Source organism: Mesocricetus auratus, unplaced genomic scaffold, assembly GCF_017639785.1.
Source record: "Mesocricetus auratus isolate SY011 unplaced genomic scaffold, BCM_Maur_2.0 Super-Scaffold_100014, whole genome shotgun sequence".
Classification (NCBI taxonomy): Eukaryota; Metazoa; Chordata; class Mammalia; order Rodentia; family Cricetidae; genus Mesocricetus; species Mesocricetus auratus.
This window is the reverse complement of record NW_024429197.1, coordinates 11,538,334-11,559,238: the sequence shown is the minus strand read 5'-3', so window position 1 is coordinate 11,559,238 and position 20,905 is coordinate 11,538,334. Positions and strand designations below refer to the sequence as shown.

The 20,905-nt window shown below is 51.0% G+C and overlaps 1 protein-coding gene across 6 annotated transcripts in view; it reads right to left on the bottom strand.

Annotated features, from left to right (window-relative positions):
- Positions 1-20,905, bottom strand: part of Ptpru (protein tyrosine phosphatase receptor type U) — a 75,396-nt gene that overhangs the window by 27,865 nt on the left and 26,626 nt on the right. For 3 of the 6 annotated variants that reach the window (XM_013120221.3, XM_013120220.3, XM_005079530.4), the window contains exons 8-16: positions 16,814-17,122; positions 12,407-12,516; positions 11,960-12,161; positions 11,554-11,656; positions 9,004-9,277; positions 8,400-8,436; positions 7,513-7,651; positions 4,536-4,565; positions 2,925-3,082 (exon numbers count right to left, since the gene is read on the bottom strand). In XM_013120221.3, the coding sequence (XP_012975675.1) occupies positions 2,925-3,082; positions 4,536-4,565; positions 7,513-7,651; positions 8,400-8,436; positions 9,004-9,277; positions 11,554-11,656; positions 11,960-12,161; positions 12,407-12,516; positions 16,814-17,122 (1,362 nt within the window). The remainder of the gene's footprint in view (positions 1-2,924; positions 3,083-4,535; positions 4,566-7,512; positions 7,652-8,399; positions 8,437-9,003; positions 9,278-11,553; positions 11,657-11,959; positions 12,162-12,406; positions 12,517-16,813; positions 17,123-20,905) is intronic. The other 3 variants (XM_013120223.3, XM_013120222.3, XM_005079531.4) reach the window with 1 other exon arrangement.

Below are 20,905 nucleotides of genomic sequence, written 5' to 3'. Positions count from 1 at the left end.
AAATAGATTCCGGAGAAAGATTTAAATATGAAATTCAAAATATTAAGTTTGAGGGAACAAAGAGCAAAAAAGGCTTAATGACATGTGTATGTGTGTGTGTATGCATGTGTGTATGTGTGTAGTGAGTATGTGTGTACATATGTATGTATGTGTATCTGTGGTGTGTATGTGTGTGCATGTGTATATTGTGTGCATATGTATGTATACATGTGTATATGTGTGTGTGTGGTGTGTATGTACAAGAGTGTGTGATGTGTATGTGTATGCTATGCATGTGTGTGTGTTTGTGTGTGTGTGCATGCTCCTGTGGGTGTAGCTGTGGGTGCCCGTGTGTGAGCAGGCAGGGGTGGACATGTGTGTGGATGTCAGAGGCTGACATTGGTTGTACTCTCCACCTCATTTTTCAGGACATGTCTCTCCCTGGACCCGGAGTTCACCACTTCGGCTCCACTAGCTGACCAGGGAGCTCCGAAGCCCTCATGTACCTAGCCTTTAATGACTGAACCATTTCCCCAACCCTTTGTTACATCTTTTAAAGGCTGGTTCTGGGGCTTGAATTCAGGTCCTCGTGCTTGTGCGGCAAGCACCTCATCAACAGAGTCATCTTCCCAGCCTCTGAGAAAAAGTCTAAGAAAAACAGAAAGCAGCAGTCACAGAGGAAATAACTGACAAATGTAAGGGCATTAAAATAAAGACGTTTCTATTCCTCCTAAGATGCTATAAATAACCTGGAAAGAGGAGCTACAAATTGGGAAAAGATATTTGCAATTCATATGTGACAAATGATTATTATCCTGAATATATAAAGAACTCCTAAAAACTACTAAGAAAGCAACCCAAAAAACCTAACAGAAAACGAGGTGAAAGATGTGAGCAGGCATTTCATGGAAGAAGAGGCCTGAATGCCAATCGTGACAGAAAATGTGTTCAGCCTCATTAGCACTCAGAGGAATGCAAACGAAAACTATAGAAAATCACCATTTCATACAAACCAGCTCAGCAAAGGGAAGGAGGCTGGCGAATTTTAATTCTGATGTACAGCAATGAAGTCTTTCCCATGAGAAGGGGAGAACAAAACTGCTTTGGAAGACACCCTAATCCTGTCTCTGAGGCTGAAGGAGATGTACTTCATCATCCAGTGAGTCTACTTCTAGGAGAGTCTAAAAAGTGCCTCTTGGAAGCCTCACTGTGGTAACAGGAAAACAGAAGCAACAAAAGTCACAAAGAACATAACTGGGGAATCATACAGTGGAAAACTATACATCAAATAGTCACAAAGAACATAACCGGGGAGTAATCATACAGTGGAAAACTATACATCAGAGAAGAGTGGTGAACTACAGCAAAGGCAAACGTCCACATGGGCATATATGAGAACATGTCATTGGTTTGAACAATAGAGCGTGGGTTCCTTCTTATGAAGTGAAAAAAGGAGTAAAATTATGTGTTCTTTGGGAAATATGTGCACGTGGTATAACTGACCTTAAAAGGTCAGAGAGTTAGATACATAGACTGGAGAGATGGCTCAGATGTTCAGAGCCCACTACTCTTGGTTGTTTGTTTTCTGTTGTTGTTTTGTTCTTGTGAGGGGGACTGAGGTTAGAACCCAGGGCGTCCTATGTCCTAGGTGAGCACTCTGCCACTGTACCACCTCCAGAACATGCTGCTTTTGCAGAGGCCCCGGGTTCAGTTCCCAGCACCCACGCCAAGTCTGGGGGAACCCAATGTCCTCTACTGTCCTCCTTGGGCACTGCAAGCACATGGTGCACACACAGACACACATAAAATAAAATCTTTTAAGAAAAAGGCCAGATGATTGTGAATAAAAGTTTCAGGGAGTATTTATGTGACAGGGTGGCAGGGGTGTAGCTGGGAAAAAGTACCCCTCTACAGTTCTGAACAGTCACTGGTATCCAGTACTCCTGCGGCTTTAGTCATAGACAATGTCTCAGTGGAATTCCCTATTTTCTTTTATATAAATCAACACTTGCCGGGTGGTGGTGGCGCATGCCTTTAATCCCAGCCCACAGGAGACAGAGGCAGGTGGATCTCTGTGAGTTCGAGGCCAGTGTGGTCTACAGAGTGAGTCCCAGGACAGTCAGGGCTACACAGAGAAATCCTGTCTCAAAATGCCAAAACAACCACAACAGTAAACAAAGTAAAATGGTGGAGAACAGAGTCAGGGCATAACTCCTAGCAGCTGAGTCACTCAGCTCTGGCGATCGGAACACAGCACCAAGTGATTCACACATCCTGTCTGTCTCATTTGGGCATCGTAGCAGCCCTGGGGAGAACTGGTCTACCAGCAGAGATGACCTTCTTCTCACTTTATATGTCAAGAAGCAGATGTCTAGAGAGCTTAATTAAGCAACTTGCCCTAGGTCACACAGCCTTATAAAGAAGAGATCCCAGAGGCCAGTCCAGGTCTGCGTGACTATGAACTGGTTATCTCCACACCCCCAGCTACTGGTCCCCAGTAAATGCCCAATAAGAGGTAAGGGTGTGTGTAGAGGGAAATATAACAGTGCACGGGATAAGAGTGTTTTGGTTATTTATTGTGGGAGAAATTACTTACACGAGAGAAACCAAAAGCCCAGGTTAGTCTCTGCAGCCTTTCGAGACCCGACCGGAACCCCAAAAGAGAGCAAGTCCCCTTCCTCTCAGCTCTTTATTTCACACACCTTCTACGTACCTGTGACCACGCCCAAATGGCGTGGTCAGTGCTGCAGATACCTAAGATCGCTCCCTACAGGTGTCTCACTGCTGTGCTGGCGGAGTTCCTCTAAGCCCGTCTAAGCAGTGTCAACACACCCTGTGTATTCTCTGGATGTCTGGGCCAATGTTGATACACAGAAGGCAGGATAGCCTTGGCAGGGCTCTGTCCTGTGACTGTGAGCCTGGGGGTTGGGAGGGCCAGTACTTACCCCGGGGACTGTAGCCAGGAGCATCCATGAAGGACAGGCCCAGCCGCTCATCCTCCTGCAGGGTGCTCTGGTCTGTGAAGCTGCGGTCCACAGCACTCATCATGTGAGTCTTCTCCTGGCGATAGTTGACGGTGGCCTTAGTCATGTTCACTGGCTTCCTGCAGAAGGGGACAGTTGGTAACACTGTAACTGTGGGTGGGGCCAACAGCACCCAGAGGTGGGAGGGAAGCCCCAGCTCTCAGAGCCTTGGGATCAGGAGTCAGCAGCATTGCAAATGTATCTCTGGCTACAGCCTATGCTCTTCACTCACCAGCCAAAGCAGCCATGATAGCTGAGAACCTGTTTCCTATCTCTTCTGACTCCAAGGTCTCAGGAGATAGAGCACCAATTCACTCTAGACCTAACTAGGTGCCACTGCAGAACCTCCATCCCGCAAACCAGAAGATTAACCCAGACAGTCCCAAACACCCACCTCCCGCAAGAGCCCTGCCTGGGAGCTCTCTCCATCCTGCAGGAGGAGACCCAGGCTTTCTGAGGGTGGACCAGGGTCTGCTCTGCCAGCTCAGGGATCTCTCAGGGAACATCAGCTGTGGAATCCTGCCTGGCTGGCTAATGAGTGGGGGGCGGGGTGGAGCAGCCCTGCCTGGGACATTTCACCGGTGGAGACCGCAGGCTGCGACTCGCTCTTGGGGAACGTGTGAGATGGAAGCGCAGCTCTGTGGCTGAAAGGATAAGATGCCTACACAGAATGACCCGGGGCCCATGTGGAGGCTTGAAGACCCTGCCAAGCTGGCTGAACGAGGCCCCAGAGAACCTTCTGGTGAGTGGAGACCGGCCTAGAAGGCAGTCTCCAGTGGTGAACCACAAGGCTCTGCTCCCAGTCAGGGGCTCTCAGCCTCCTTGAAAAACTATGAAAACAAACCCATCAGATCCACAGGAGACAGAAGGGCGGGGGAAACACCTGACGGGGGACACCTGACTCCACCGGCCTCAGGCTGATCTCAGTGTGAGAGGAGGCGGATGGAATTATGTACGCACTCAAAAAGTTCTGAATTTAGGTTCAAAAATTATCTACACGGAATCACGGAGAGGAAAAGCAGCCATGTCAGCAATTCCTTTGAGTGAGGGGAGGAAAACTGGGGGCTGGTGCTGAGAACCAGCAGGGCGAGGGACAGGTTCAGGAAGCAGCATGGAGGCAGGGTAAACCTCACCAGAGAGAGGTCACGAGGTCCAGGAAGCTGATGTGAGGGGCGGAGTGACTGGGAAAGAGTACAGAGTCGGCTGAGTATAAGAGCATAAAGGGGAAAGATACCGCAAGGGAAGGGAGGCTGTGGAAAGGGGCTGGCATTGACAGAGAGAGACAGAGGGAGGGAGGGAGGGAGGGAGGGAGGGAGGGAGGGAGGGAGGGAGGGAGGGAGGGAGGGAGGGAGGGAGGGAGGGAGGGAGGGAGGGAGGGAGGGAGGGAGGGAGGGAAGGAGGGAAAGGGAGAGAGAGAGAGAGAGAGAGAGAGAGAGAGAGAGAGAGAGAGAGAGAGAGAGAGAGAGAGAGAGAGAGAGAGAGAGAGATCAGGAGGGCAGGCCCTGGAAGCCTAGGGTGGTCAGAATTACTCACGGATAGTAGGAGTAGGCATAGCGGTCCCTCCTGGCAGCGTGCAAAGAGAAACAGCAATGTGACCAGGCTTCCCGCCCAGAAGGAAGGGACCAAAAAGGTCAGGGGGCCATGGTCAGTCTAAAGACTAACCAGACTCAGTCACTGTGAGCTCAGACTAAAAGCCCTCGCAGAATCTTCCCTCAGTGTGCTGCTGCGGGAGGCAAAGAGTCTGAGGGATGGATGCACTTTTGCAACCACACATACATGTGCAGACATACATACACACATGCACACTCACACGTAATAGATAATTCACATATACATGCACTCGTACACAGAAATACACTGTGCACACATACTCAAAGGCACCTTCCCCCATCCCTGCCTGCTCTGGTCTTTGTAGACAGCTTCCACCCTCAGACTCTCCTCTGCAGTCTCCACAGCCCCTGAGCAGGCAGCCCTGGACATACACCTCAGCCTAGGAAGGAGAATAGCTAGGGTCCAGAAGAGGCAGGGTGGAGAGGCCCCAGCAGGGTGGAGAGGCCCCAGCAGGTTAGAGAGGCCCCAGCAGGGTGGAGAGGCCCCAGCAGGTTAGAGAGGCCCCAGCAGGTTAGAGAGGCCCCAGCAGGTTAGAGAGGCCCCAGCAGGTTAGAGAGGCCCCAGCAGGTTAGAGAGGCCCCAGCAGGTTAGAGAGGCCCCAGCAGGATGCCTAGGCAAACCTAGGACCTAGTCTTCCCACCTTGACTGACTCTGACCATGGGGTTCATTAAGGAACCAGGCCACCCCCTCTCTGGACACCCGAAGCTTGTGTGAAAGCCTTACATTGAACTAAGACTGCTACTTCTTGGTAGAACACTTGCCTAGCACGCTCAAGGCTCAGGGCCCAATCTCCAGCACTGAAAAAAAAAATCCCATTTCGCAGATAAGGCCACTAAGTCACAGGTTATCATGGCAAAGGCCAGAGTCCCCCAGGTCTCAGAATACTTGTCTTATGATCCTGGTCTCCCTCAGTGCTCACTCCAGGGCAGACCCAGGAGTGGGTGCTGTGTCTCCTACTCAGTCTGTGACATTTGCAACACGGGCTGATCTGAAACCTGCTCAGACCCCACAATGCAAACCGGGCAGGGGGAGCCCGGAGGAGTGCACTGGCTCCCCAAAGCCATGAGCAGGGCGCTCAGTGACGGGCCACAGTGGCTTTCAGAGGAAGCAGCAAAGTGCAGTTCTGCAGAAGAGAATGGTCCTGGGGGCTTCTGAGGTAGAGTGGGCATCACTGATGTATGAGTCAGAGACTGTGTAATGAGGGCAGGCTCCTCGTGACACCCTGGCTACACCTATGACACACCCTGTCCTGGCCAAGGCTCTGTTTGCAGGCTGTGTGGCTGACATCCCACACGGCCAATTCTCTCCCCTCAGGGGAGCTCTCTAGAAACTCAAATACACCCCAGCAGTCCCACCTCCTACACCCACACTCTACTTAGAGGGCCCTCTCAGGCCTCTGGTGGGCACAAGGGCAGAGACCCGCCATTGGCAGGGAGCCTACAACGAGGCCTTCGCTTCTGTGGTGAAGTGCGGAAGCCTGAGTACAGACAGGCCCTTTACCTAGAGACACGAGCAACTCACTTTGATTACAGCTCCTCCGCCAGAGAAAAGGGAGTCAGGCCTGCTGTTTGTCAGGATCCAAGAAGGAAATGTTCTCGGATAGACCCCAAGTGCCAGAGCCTTGCCTGGCACATTCTGGGTACTCAGTAGCTACCGCTCCTGGCACACAGGCATCCCTCATTAAGTGATCGTTAAAGATAGTGTGTCTCAAGACACCGTTCTTCGACTTCAGAAGAAAAAAAATCTGAGCCCGAGCCCAGGATAGTCCATCCCACACACAATCTCCATTCCACTGGCATACCCCATCTCTATCGCTGATGGCCCTAGCCAGCTCTCTGTCCCCTCCCTGGATCCTACGTATCTGCTCCCGGCAGCCTGGAGAGCCGGTGCCAAGCAGCCTGCGTGTGCCCAGCCTGGCAGCAGCAGGGGCTACAGAAGCCAGAGTCCAGATGGGGAAGGATGAGGCTGGCTCTGCCTCTGGCATCTAGGGTGACCTTGGGCAGGTCCACTGCCTCCTTTAGGGCTCAATTATGGTTCGTGAGCCACCATGTTCTGGAGATGCCTGGAGAGAATGGGCAGTGTGTGGCTGCAGGCAGAGGGGTCTCAAGAGTTCCCACTCTGCCTCCAACTCTTGCTTAGTTCACTGGGCTCCAGGTAGGGAGGTTATTTTTGTTTTGGGGCTTTGAGCTTTTAGTTTTTGTTTTGTTTATGAAACAGGATCTCATGTAACGCAGGCAAGCCTTGAACTCAGCATACAGCAGAGATGACAAAGATGGCCTTGAACTTTTGATCCTCCCGTGTCCATTTCTGGAAGGCTAGGGTGACATACGTGAGCCATCATTTCTGGTTTATACCAGGATGGGGGCCAAACCTAGGGCCCCATGTATGCTAGGCAAGCACTCTGCAAAGTGAGGGGGTCGTCGGCTTTGACAGGCTCTGCTGCTTTGAAAACATTCTAAACACTAGGCCAGATGTCCTTCAACTCCCTGGCAGATCTCTCACTCTGGGGCTCTGAGTTTGCACAACCAGGCAGATACCTTGGCTAGAGGGCCAAGTCACAGTCAGGCCGCCACTGTGCCTTCCTATTGGAACAGCCCCAGCAGGGCAAAGGAGGACAGTGCCTGCTTCCAGCATGGCTCCTTGGCACCAGGTAGAGTACCCATTCCTGGATAGTGGCTCCTGGCACTAGCCAGATCTGTGCTCCAGCCACAACAGTGGCCTTTGCTGAGTCCCTGACTCCCAGTGACGAGCGTGAGTTCATCCACAGGCTGGCAGCCCTCCACATACTTCACCAGCAGCAGGGGCTGCTCTACCAAGCCCAGCCATAGCTCCTCTGTGCCCAGCAGGCCTTCCAGGAGTAGGAAGCCCCTGGAGGGCCTAGAGCACAGACACTACTCACCCTTTGCGAATGATGACAATGATGGCCCCCAGGAGGAGAATGAGAACAGCGAGGCCACCTGCACAGATGCCCAGGATGAGCCCCATCTCCTCTGATCTCTGGGACACTTCCAGGGGTCGTTTGCTCTCCTTACAAGCGGCTGGGAAGAACGAGACAGACAGAGGATCAGAGACCACCCGGCCCTACAGTTCTGAGCACGGAGGCCTGAGCAAGCTGCTGAAACACGTACTCGCCAAGCCGCAGCACTGTGCCTTGGCAATGCCCCACCTTTCAGTCAGAGATCTGTCTCCCCACCCCACCCTCAACCAATAGCCTGCCTTCCATATTCCAGGTCAGTCTCTCTCAGCCTGCTCTCCTCCTCTCAGTCCCCCTAGAAGCATCTCCCCCACTGCCCCCAGAATCTTCATACAAAGAACTAGAGACGCCTGGGCCTTCAGCCCTAACCCTCTTACCCTCTTGTCCTCCTGCCAGGTGATGGAGGAGGAAAGTACAAGTGCCACAGACGAGACATCCCAGGATGTAACCAACCACATTCCATGTCTATAAGAGGAGCGGTCTGCACACCTCCCTGCCTGTCTCTCCCACCACAGGAAAAGGAACAGAACCCAGAACCAAGCACCAGTTACCATCATCACCCTCAAGACGAAAGCTCGATAGCTTTCTTTCCACAGGCTGGTCCCTGTCTGTGTCAGAGGCCCTCTGTCACGATGGGAGTGTGAAGGGTGGGAGAGAAGCCCTTGAGTGGGCACCAGGGAGCTGAGCCCTTGCTGACTGGGGCCTGCCATCCACAGCCCTGGGCTCTCATAGCCCTGTGTGATCCCATAGCACCCGGTCCCCCGGATGAGAGGCTGTGCCTGGGCAGATCTGAAGACGCCCAGCGGACTCACCTTTTCTGGCAATTCGGATGCAGTTCAGTCGGGTTTCCTGGAAGTACAGACGAAGGGGCTCAGAGACACAAAAGCCAAACCTATGCTCCACAGATCAGGAACCCCCATCGGGATCGCTTATACTTAGCCAGGGCTCACGTGTGAGGTGCAAACTGTTAACTAAAGGCCCTCCATACAGCTATGTCTTAAGACCAATGAGATCGGAGGACACAGAAACAGCAAGGGAAAGAGGGGCGGGGCCTCAGACGTGAGGGCAGGAACCCCAGATCCAGGGGTCTGCTAAAAAATGAACCGCTGGAAAGCTAAAGATCCAGAAGCCCAGAGAAGAGGGCAGAGCCCAGGTTGGAGGGGAAGTCGGAGGCAGAGGTAGGGCTGCGACTCTAGTGGTAAGCTTCCTTGGAAGGGCCTCAAGACACAAGGGAGCCTGGTCAGGCGTGCGGCTCCATCAGTGGGAAGAGGCCTGGTATCAGGAGGGCGCGGCTTAAGGAAAGGAGGTTGGGATATGGAGGAGCAGAGCACTAGGTCTCAGGCCGCAGGGGTAGGTCTCCCCACCCCACAACCCACTACCCCAGCCTACACCACCAGGACCCAGCCGGCCCCTCACCCCTTTCAGGTGGCTTGCTGCCTGGAAGTAGATGAGGTAGGCCTTCCTGGGCTCAAGCGGTGGATTCCAGAAGCCACGATAGGTCTGGTTGTCCCCCACAGTGAAGGGCATGGCCTCAGGCAGGCTGCTGGCAGCCAGCTCAGCCCCAAAGTAGTGGACCAGGCCTCGGGCCAGTGCCGTCTCAAAGGTCAGAGGTACCGAGAAGCAGTCCTGACCTCCTGGCTCCCGCCGCAACCGCCGGGGTCGCTCTTCCTCCACAACCACCTGGTACACGCTGGACAGGGAGGAGATGACGCAAGTGACCACAGGGGGCCCGGACAGCCTTCAGGCGGCGAAGGTCAGGGACTTTCAGGTCTGCCTCTTTCTAACCCCGCTTTGGCTGTGGGCTCCTCCAGTCCACTGCGGAACTACATTGTAAAGATTTGCCACTCGAACTGGTATATAATAAAATGATAGTTGGCCAGTAGCCAGGCAGGAAGTATAGGCGAGATGACCAAACTAAGCATGATGAGGAGAAGGGAGGAGTCTGAGGAGTCACCAACTGATGCAAAGGGAGCAGGAGATGAATGTGTCATGTGAATAAAGGTACCACCATGTGGCAGAGGGTAAATAAGGAATATGGGTTAACTTAAAATGAAAGAGCTAGTTAGTAATAAGCCTGAGCTACCAGCCAAGCATTTATAATTAGTATAAGGCTCTGCGTAGTATTTTGGAATCTGGCAGGAGAGAGAGAAATGTCCGCTTACACAAATACGTGGGGTCTGATATGCTTAAATCTTTCCTGTCAGCCTCCATCACAGCTCAGCCTGTGACACCCATTTGGGACACCCCATCTGCCAACCTCTGCTCTGAGAAGTAGGAATGCCTCTGCCTTCCCTCCAGTTTCCAGCACAAGGAGTCAGTTCACTGCCCATCACAGAACTGCTGGAAACACCAGCTCAGATCGCTCTCAGCATCCCCCATGTTAGGGCCAAGCGTCTCCCAGGTCCACACACTCTTAGGAGCTGACAATAATTCACATTAGCCTCAAGCTAAAGTAATGTCCAAGGAAATGCGACCTCAGAGAGATGAGGGTCACCCTGCCCACCATGTCCCATCTCCTTATTCCAATCTAGCTTGACCAGCCCAGCTCACAGAATCCCTCAGAAGGACACCCAGGGAGAAGTTTCCCAAGTCCTCCCTGGTGATGTCACACAAGGACCTGGAGGCTTCAGCAAAGAACACTACACCCACAGGAGCCCGAGAGTCCACAGGGGCCAAGACAGGCAGTGGTAGCAAATATGGGGGAGACCCAGCAGGTGACAAGAAAAGAAAAGGGCAGGGTGAGAAGGTGGAACGATCCAGCCGCCTTCGTGGGACAGCCCTCAGTGCCCACTAAAGGAGACCTAAGTGGCCAAGAGGCTCTGTGGCTTCCAAAAGTCACACCTTCCCCCACATCTCCACGCCAAATGCAACCCCAAGATGGCCTCACTCACACATTCCCCATTTTACTCCCGTGTGTGTGCACACAAGGACACATTCACACACAGCAGAGGTTTTGCGGGTTAAGACAGCTAACACAGCTGGCAACTTGACTAGACTGAGAAACACCTAGGAGATTGGTGAAGCACACTTCTAGGAATATGTTCAAGGGCGTGTCCAGAGAGCGTCACCTAAGAGTGAAAGACTTGTCATGAATGTGGGGGTACCATCCCATGGGCTGAGGGAATAAAGCAGGGAAAGGAGAAAGCCAGTCAGCTGGCATCTAGGTGTTCTCCCTCTGCCTCCCAGTTACCCTGAGGTAAATCGCTCCTCCACCCGCCACGCTCTTGACACCCTGGTGTTCTGCCTAAGTGCACAGGACCAAGCAACCATAGACTGAAGCCTCTGAAACCATGAGTCAAAACAAGCCCTTCCTCCCTTCATTTGTTTTGCAAGCATGTTTAATGACATGCTCTGCACAGGGTTCCATGAAGCTAAAATGACTTTATGCACATGAAGTCCTAGGGCACTGTCAAGCTGACCATGAGTCACACCTGCTGAACACCCCCACACGCTCAATCACAGGCAGACTTAGACTGACACCCCCCAAGTGCCTCTCAGCCACCTTCACGTCTCCGTGCCAAACACATCACAAAGGCAACAACCCTGAGAGGACCCCACTCACACACACTCCCCATCTGCACTCTAACACACAGCAGGGGCAGTCATTGTGATATCAATAACCCAGAGTCCTCCAGAGAGTGGGGAGCCTTCTACAGCGATACCCACCCCTGTATCTCCAAGAGCAGAACTAGCTAGAAAATACAAAGCCCCAAGACTTTCACTTCTCCTAAGTGTCTAATGAACCACCCTTGGGAGGCCTAGTTCCTTCTCCAAACTGTCCAGGAAACCTATGACAGTTACCAGCAGAGACCTGTGATCTTGACTGGAAATGAGTAGCTTCAAGCTTTCTACTGCCCGGAATCATGGTGCTCCCTCAACCCTGAGCCCAGGCAGGAAAATAGGGTAGCCAGAGAGCTGGCCAGATCAGAGGAGAGCTGTCTACCCTCTCCATGCAGGGTTTCCCACCTGATGGGTGCTCCACGGCCCTGGGCCGGCCTCAGCAGCACTGTGATGGTGTTCTCAGACTCGCCCAGGGGTGACGGCATGTCAGCATAATCAAAGCTGGGAGCTGAGAAGAGACAGGGACACAAGCATGGCGCCTTGGAAGGCTAGACCTCCAGCCCTCTTACCACTGAGTCCCCCCAATCTAAGCTTCCAAGGACCTTAGACTTAGTCACTGACCTCTGATCTCAACCCTCTGATTCCACCCACTATAGTCTCCTGACCCCTCTGATTTAGTTCCCACTCCTGACTTGAAACCTTTAAATGGTTCATTTATCTCTGCAAGGGCCTCTGTACCCACACTAGGCTGCTCCACCCTTCAATATCCTTGGAACCCTGAGACCCTAGACCCCCTCCCAAGGAAGCTCACCTGAGATGTTGGTGGTAATCTCGGTGAGAGCTGCCTGGCCGAAGCCCTTGCTGGTACGGGCACGCACAGAAAACAGGTAGGTGGTACCGGGGTGCAGGTTGGAGAAGACGTGGTAAGTCTCATTGCGGAGTTTGGAGATGGTGCGCCGTGGGCCGGGCACATTCACTGCTGGGTCCGAGGACTCGATGCTTTGGTAGCTGATCTGGGGGCGCAAGGAGCAGGTAGGAGGGGAACAGGACAGGGATGGGTGTCACTCACTATCCCAGGAACCTCACCCAGCACCCACTATATTCCATGGAAACCAGAGATGCACCGGGCTGCCCCCCACCCTACTCAGCACAGACTCTAGCCATCACGGAAGTAGTCTTAAGGCCCACCTCTGTCCTCCCACATCTCCCTCTCCATCACAGGAAGGAACTTTGACCTCCCACCTGGGCCCCTGTTCACCTCATACTGAGTGATGCGGCCATTGGGCTCCTGGGGCTCCTCCCACTTGAGAAAGATCATGTCTTCCAGTGGGGTAAAGGTTAGGGACTCAGCTGCAATCCCACCAGGCACTATGCAGGAAGGATAAAGGCAGAGGAAAGTGGGCTCTGGCTCCAAATACCAGAGTTCATGCATCAGCCTTGCCTCTTCCTAGCGGTTCTGCTTGGGCCCATTGGCCTCCCTGAGCCTCAGTCTCTGCATCAATGAAATGGACATGATGCAGCCCCTCTCTCACCGGAAGTAAATAATGTGAGGTATGCAAAGCTCAAAGCTCACATGACCCATTCCACAGGGGCCCACGTTTCATGGCCAAGCAGGTTCCATTCAGGCTCTTGTTTAGCTCCAGTTAGTAGCTTTCATGAAATACAGATATTTACCAGAGAAAGGAAAACAATTGTAATAGGGGGTCGGGATCATGGGTAGAGATGTTTTCCTGTCTAAAAAGATCTTAATTACATAAACAGTCTCAATGAGACGGAAGAAAATTAACAGCACTGACAATTACATCATACACACGCGCTATGAAAATTTCCTCACGGGCACTGTGAGGTATGGTCAGTTTGGTTTGTACACTCTTAACAGCTTCTGATGGGGAAAACACTTCGATTATCGCTTGTGAGAAAGCAGAGGTTATCCAGCAGGGACAGTGGAAGGTAGAGGAAGAACCAGTGAGAGCCAGGCTGAAGAGTCGGCTTGGTTGAAGCATGAGGACCTCACGACATCCACAAAAAAGTCAGGGCTCTGGGTGTCTGTATTGTAACCCAGCACTGGAGTGTGTACTGTAACCCAGCACTGGGAGTGTGCACTGTAACCCAGCACTGGGGTGTGCATCTTAACCCAGCACTGGGGTGTGCATCTTAACCCAGCACTGGGGTGTGCACTGTAACCCAGCACTGGGGTGTGCATCTTAACCCAGCACTGGGGTGTGCACTGTAACCCAGCACTGGGGTGTGCACTGTAACCCAACACTGGGGGTGTGCACTGTAACCCAGCACTGGGGTGTGCATCTTAACCCAGCACTGGGGTGTGCATCTTAACCCAGCACTGGGGGTGTGCATCTTAACCCAGCACTGGGGTGTGTACTGTAACCCAGCACTGGGGTGTGCACTGTAACCCAGCACTGGGGTGTGCATCTTAACCCAGCACTGGGGAGTGCACTGTAACCCAGCACTGGGGTGTGCATCTTAACCCAGCACTGGGGTGTGCACTGTAACCCAGCACTGGGGTGTGCATCTTAACCCAGCACTGGGGTGTGCACTGTAACCCAGCACTGAGGACTAGGGGGAGGAGACAGGTGGGTTGCTTGGGGCTTGCCGGCCAGCCAGCTGAGCTGAAACAAAGAGATCCAAGCTCAGTGGGACCTTGTCTCAAAAAATAAGATGGAAAGCAATAGAGGAAAACAACAGCCTCTTCCCTACACACACACACACACACACACACACACACACACACACACACACACACACTAATACAATGAAAGCTAAGCATTCAGTTAAAGCAAGAATTTCCCAAGATCATTCTCCAACTATCCAAACAGGAAAAAAACAAAAGCAAAACAAAAACCCACAGCAATTAACAATGCCAAGTGTCAGTAAGATCACAGAACCACCAAGTTTTCATTCATTGCTGGTGGAATATAAACTGACACAATCATGACCAACGGAAGACAGTCTGGCTAAATCTACTAAAGATGAACACACACCCTTGCAACCTAGCCATTCTCTCCTACACACGCCCACATGACACATGAACACCTACCAAAAATAATCTCCACAGACTTTCTTCAAAACATTGTTCAGAGTAACCAAATTCAGAATCTGCCCGGATACTCACCAGCAGTTAACAGAAAGTAAATGTGGCGGATTCATTCCTAGAATGAACTAACTACACAGCCGTGAGCATGCATTCACTGGGACCATGCATGCCATGGTCCGGTCTCCGGAGAGCACAAAATTCACAGAAACAAGTGGGCACAAAGCAAGCCTCCACTGTATGGTTTTGCTTACACACAGCCCAGAACCAAGCAAAAATGAATACAGTGTTACCGGGAGGAATAATGGTTAGTTACCCTTGGGAGGCAGTGAACACGGGGAGCATAAGCAGCCTCCTGGGGTGTTGGGATGTGATTTCTTCATTTGGATTAGAGTTCTCTGAAGTGTCCAGTCTATGGGCATTTATCGGACTGACCACTTAAGATAAGCACCCTGGACAGAATGAGGTGGCCTGACCATAGCCATGGGGGATCAAATGTCACAGAGATCATGAGAATGGCGTACTCTGGTGTTTAGCTACAGGTTGTACAAAGCTTTGGGACAATCCAGCCATTGCTTGCTCCTGCCCTGAGAAAATCTTCAGTGTGGCCTATGCACATAATCAAGGTGAGCGGTGTCCGGTGGAAAACCAATGAGGAAGGCTGACTTGTATATGGGCTACCGCTATTCAGAATAGAAACTGCACATGGGGACAGCAAGAAACCCGACCAGCCAATCCCTTACAGGTTCCTGGGAGTCTGCAGGAATTTAAAGAAGGCAGTGGGTACGTGCTGGCATCAGAGTGCAGCCGCCGGAAGTGGCAGGTCTGCGAGGTGTGGTGGTGTGGACCCGTACCGACACGTGGGAACAGGAAGCAGAAGAACCGCCATGTCACACATCCGAGGACAGCCTGCGCCACTGGTGAGACTGGCGCGCACACACACACAATCAAAAACTTAAAAATAAGCAACTCAGGATGGCAGCGAACTTGGTGGCCAAGTGTGTGCTCAGCAGGTGCAAGGTGGCATGGGCTCGGTCTCCAGCACCGAAACAAAACAAAGCCAGCTTTCGGGCCGGCTTTATAAAGCCCTGCTCTACCGATCACAGACTTGCTATGTGAGGTCGTCTGTCACAGAGGACGAGAAACCGCAGCCTGCCGCACAGGGTGGTCAAGGGGCTGAATGCATTAATACATAGAATCCATCCATACTGGCATCTGTTGCAGAGTGTGTGCCTAAGTGCAGACTGTGTGACACATACAGGGCACTGAACCCAACAGTGGCGGGATGCAACACAGGGGACATCCGTCAAAATTTAACCACTTGCTGGGCGACAAAGCAAGGGTCAAATTTCAAGACTAGAATGCCTACTCTGACCACAGTGGATTAGGCCAGAAATCAATAACAAAAAGGTTATTAATTAGAAGTCCTCGTTGGTGGACTGGGGATGTATCTCAGTGGCAGAATGCTTGCACAAGGCCCAGGTACCAATATCTGGCACGCACGCACACACACACACACACACACACACACACACACACACACTCTAAATGCTTAGAAATTTAACAAAGTGACCAGGCCATGGTGACACACACTTTTAATTCCAGCACTTGGGAGGCAGAGGCAGGTAAATATCTGTGAGTTCAAAGCCAACCTGATCTACAGAGTGAGGTCTAGGACAGCCAGAGCTACATAGAGAAACTCTGCCTCAGGAAAAAAAAAAAGAAAAAAGAAATTAAGCTAAGTAATTTTAAATAATTTTTGAGTTAAAGAGGAAATTATTACAGCAATTAGAAAATATTTTAAACTGAATGGTAATGAAAACAGAGCACACATGGGTGGCCTGAGGATGGAGCTCAGGGCCGCACAACAGCTGCCTAGTCTGAGGTAAAGCCCCAGCACACTACGGGGTACGGCTAAAGCAGAACATAAAGGAAAGCACATGGCTTTAAATGCATGCATTAGAAACCAGGCTCAAACCGACTGTGGCGGCTCGAACCTACAATTCTAGCACTGAGGAGGCTGAAGCAGGAGGATTACACGTTAAGATCAGCCTCAGCTACATGGCAAGACCATATCAGAAAAGGGGAGAGGGTGGAAGAAAGGCTCAAAAAGCTAAAAAACGGGATTGGAGAGAGAGCTTAGTTGGTCAAGTGCTCACTACACACACAGGAGAATCTAAGTTTGGATCTCCAGTGTCCATGTAAAAGCCAGGCATGGTAGCACACATGTGTAACCCCAGTGTTCAGGGAAGCGGGGACAGAGATGGGTGGAAACCTGGAGCCTGGTGACCAGCCAATCCGCCTGCTGGTGAGATCTTTGATCAGTGAGAGACAGTCTCAAAAAACAAGGCGGAAAGTGACTGAATACACCCAAATCTATTTCACAAGTGAAAACTGTTATTAAAAACCTTGCCATGAGGAAAATTCCTGGTCCAAATTCACCACTGAATTCTTCCAACCCCTTCAGGAAGAAATTTCACTCGCCTAACAACCCACAGTCTCCCCAGGAATAAGTAATGGCCACCACTGCCTTGCTGGAGTTCCTGCATGAATCTGAGCACAGGCCCTGGGTACGGGAGGCAACCGTGGCTCTGGGAATCGGGCCTGCACACTTACCATCTTCATCTGTCTGGAAGGTGACCTCCTTGCCCTCCTTGCGCCCCTCAGGGTTTGTGAGGATCAAACGCACATGGATGCTCCTAAACGGTAGCAGATTCTTGATAGTATAGCGGCTGGCACCCCGCTCCATCTTCACACACTCCCGGACGGTCTGGTTGTGGCTGCCACCCAGGTTGTAGTGATAGCAGAGGGACACAGTGTAAGTGTGGCAACGTGTCACATTGTAGCCCAGGGGCTCCCACTGCAGGGCCAGCTGGCGAGCCTGGATCTCAGCAAAAGCCAGGCCTTTGGGGGCCCTCATGGGCTCTGGAAACACAGGAAGCAAGGAGAAGGTGGGGGAAGTGGGAAGAGAAAAAGGTAAGGAAGAGAGCATCGATCCACTGCCAGAAACCAACCCTCCTCTGCCTCTTGGAACTCCAGGCACCCTCAGAACTGAACAGGCTGTGATACTGTATGCTCTGGAGTAAGGCGAGACGCATCTGAATCCTGGCTCTGCCACCCGAAGCCGGTAATCGTTGTCTGAGTGGTACCCTCTCTCTCCGCCTTGGTTTCCTGAACGGCAAATGGAAAAGACCTAAGCTTGGATCCCAGCACCCACATAGAAGCAAGGCTCCCTCCGAGGATTCCTAGGCTACACTGTGACTGTTAAGGTAATACATGTGAAACCGGCATAGCAAAGGCCAACACTCCACAACCCTTCAGAAGCATTAACTGCTGGGCCAGCGAGATGGCTCAGCGGGTAAAGACACTTGGTTGAGCCTATTGACCTGAATTCAATTTCTGAGACCCATGTGATAGAAGAAAAGAACTAACTCCTGGGGTTGTCCTTTAGCCTCCACATTCACAGTGTGGCCAGTGCTCGTACGCACGCGCGCGCGCGCAGACACAGCACACACACACACACACACACACACACACACACACACACACGCTCGCGCGCACACGCACGCACACCCGCACACACAATAAATAAGTAAATGTAAAAGAAAAACCATTAGCTCTTACCAGCACAGTGGCACATGCCTATGATCCCAGTACTCAGAAGGTCAGACTAGGCTGCATAGTGAGACACTGTCTCAAAATAGAAAGGTGTGCTATATAATTAGCACAATTTACCCCCTAGTTCAAGAATATTATGAACAACACTGGGCCACTAAGAATCAACCTATTGCTATATTTTCTTCATTTACTAGTTCTAAACGTATTACAAAACCATTTATATCAATACATATAGAATTACATAATATATAAAAACTAGGAGGATGGGAGCTATGGCAGTAAACAGCACAATATGACAGAGAATGTTTGGAAAGCAGAAACAGAAATCCATGTTATTATGTCCAAGGTAGGGCTCTACAGGTAAGGTGCAAATTGGATGGTAAGTTCCCTGACAGCCAAAGTCACAAGAAAAATGAATCTGTTGTGCAATGATAACACTGGCAGTTAATATTTAGGGGATTTTGGAAGTGTCCAACATCTTTCTGGAAGCTTTAGACTGTTTTATCTCATTTAATCTTGGTTGAAACCCAATGACACAGGGGCTGTCATTGACCCTGTCATACAAATGAGAAAGCATAGAAATAGAGGTTAGGTGAGGAGTCCCAAGTTCACAATCAAAGGCCTGCACCAGAACCTATGCTCTTACCTGCCACTGCCCTGGTCCCCAGGAGGAATTCACTTTCACAAACAATAGTTACACTCACGCCTTGGAGAGACACAGCCGCCCCCAACAGGAAGGAGAGGCAGCCTGTGGTACACAGTCTCTTAATGACTCCACTGGCCAAAAATGGGGCCCAGAGAGATAGCTTGACGGGTAAAAATGCTTGCTTTGCCAGAGTGAGGAACCAGAGTTCAATCCCCAGAGTCCACATAAAAATAGATGTGGCAATGTGTGCTTGTAATCCCAGCACCTAGGGGGCAGAAGCAGACAGGTCCATGGGAATTAATGGCCAGCCAGCTGAGCTTATCTGGTGAGTTCTAGGCCAGTGCAAGATCCTGTCTCGAAAACACGAGTATGGTCCCAGGGACACAGACCTCCACACATGTACTATGGTATGTATACACACACACACACACACACACACACAGCTTCCAGAGAGAAGATTCAGCCCACATCTCCCTGTCTGTCTTGACCAGCCTGTGATTTTAATCAAGCCTCCAAAAGGGAGTCAAGATGATTCCAAGGATGTTTTATCCCTCACACCCTGATGCTGTGACATTCGAATCCATGCCTCAAAAGTTCTGGGAGTATCTTCCTGCAAAATGTCCCATCCCTTTTGTAAGGCTCTACTTAGCCCCTTAATGAGATTAAGGGGGATCCTGTGGTCATTGTCCATGACTAATTTACTCAGCAGCCCCCTTGTAAAAAAGATACATCTGGAAACATCGGTTCACACTCTCTTCACACAGGAGTTCAGGAGTGACAATGGTCAACCTAGCGCTGAGCAAAGCAAGTCCTGTTCCCACCCAGCTCTCATTTCTTTCCTAACCCAGGCAAGAGATAAGTCTTCAGTCCTATAAGGAGCCCTCAGAGAGAGATTTCAGATCTCAGAACCTACTAACAGAGATACTCCCAGAACTTTCGAGGCATGGATTCGAAAGTCACAGCAGCTGAATGACCCTGGTCCACCTCCACAGGCTGAGGGGCCGTAAAAGGAAGACTCACTTCCCTCTTCTCTTCTGTCCTGGGTAGATCCTGGTGTTCAAACACCATGTTTACTAAGACTGGCATGCTGACTGAAGGGTGTGAATCCATGAGTCTCTCTGCCTCCAAAAGCCATCCGTCAACAAGGCGTTCCCTTCAGATGCCAATGCATACTAGCAAGACAGAGCTCGGGGACCGTGAAACCCTAGCCAGGTGAATCCCACAGGCCACTCAGAGACCAGAGGGCAGGGGGCGTGGCAAAGCAGGAGAACATATGTAACTTCCATTAAATTAACCCAGAATGAGCATTATAATGCCAGCAACTGCTTCTGCCTGGTGGAGGGAGCCTTAGGCAGGGTCAGTGCATCCAAGTTCACACCCTGCATCCAGTCCTCCCTGGCTCTGCAACAAAAGGGAAAGTGGCTTAACCATCCTTCTGATGTCAACAGAGGAAACAATGCCTACTCTAAAACTGTGAATTATCCCAGCATCCAGCGGGTAGGGGTCAGACGATCCAAAGTTCTAGGCCAACCTCAACTACCAAGCTAGTTCAAGGTCAGCCTGAGGTACATGAGACTATGTCCTAAAAACAAATAAACAACAACAAAACCTCCTCCTTTAAAGACCAAATATAAGCTAGCCACATGCCTGTGATCCCAGCACGCAGGAGGTAGAAGCTAGAGGAGCAAGACTTCAAGGTTATCCTCCACTACACGGTGAGTTGGAGGTTAGCTGGGGCTGTATGAGACCATGCCTCAAAACGAACAGCAAAAAAAAAGGAAACACCCCATGGGACGTGGTAAACCAGAGTGCCCAGCCAATAGTAATCAATAAGGAAACGTGTGCACCAAAGTGAGACTTCTGTAACAATATGAATTAGCGAAAGCATGCCGCAAAGCAATAACATGTCAGCCCTTCCTCTAATCACTCCTGACTGTTTACTCTAAAGAATATAACTCAAGAGAATAAAAAGAACTGCAAGCATTTAATTTTTCAATGTAGCATTACAATAATAAGGATATAGAAACAAACAGCCCAGAAATCCAGGGTAGATGTCTGCAGGCAATAACATAATTATAAACATGGGCCGGCACCAAGCAAACGAAGCAGAATCCTGAGAAGCAGAATCCTGAGCGAGCGTCAGCCCCATCCCCACAACAAGCATGTAAAAATGTGCACCCAAGACATATGGGCAGAGACTGGAACAAGACAGAAAAATTAAGACAGCTGTTGAGCTAGGATGGTGTGATTCAGAGGGTTGGAAGTTTTTTTTAAACCTTTTACTGGTGCAATATTATTGTTTTTACAGTAAATAATAGAGTGGAGGGAATTGTGGGCCTGCAGAGCCTGACAACACAGCTGCCCAAGAACAAAACAACCCCAGGCCAGGCTCTAGGGCAGTGATTCCAACAAAGCGGAGCCTGTGATTAGGAGAGGCGGGAGGA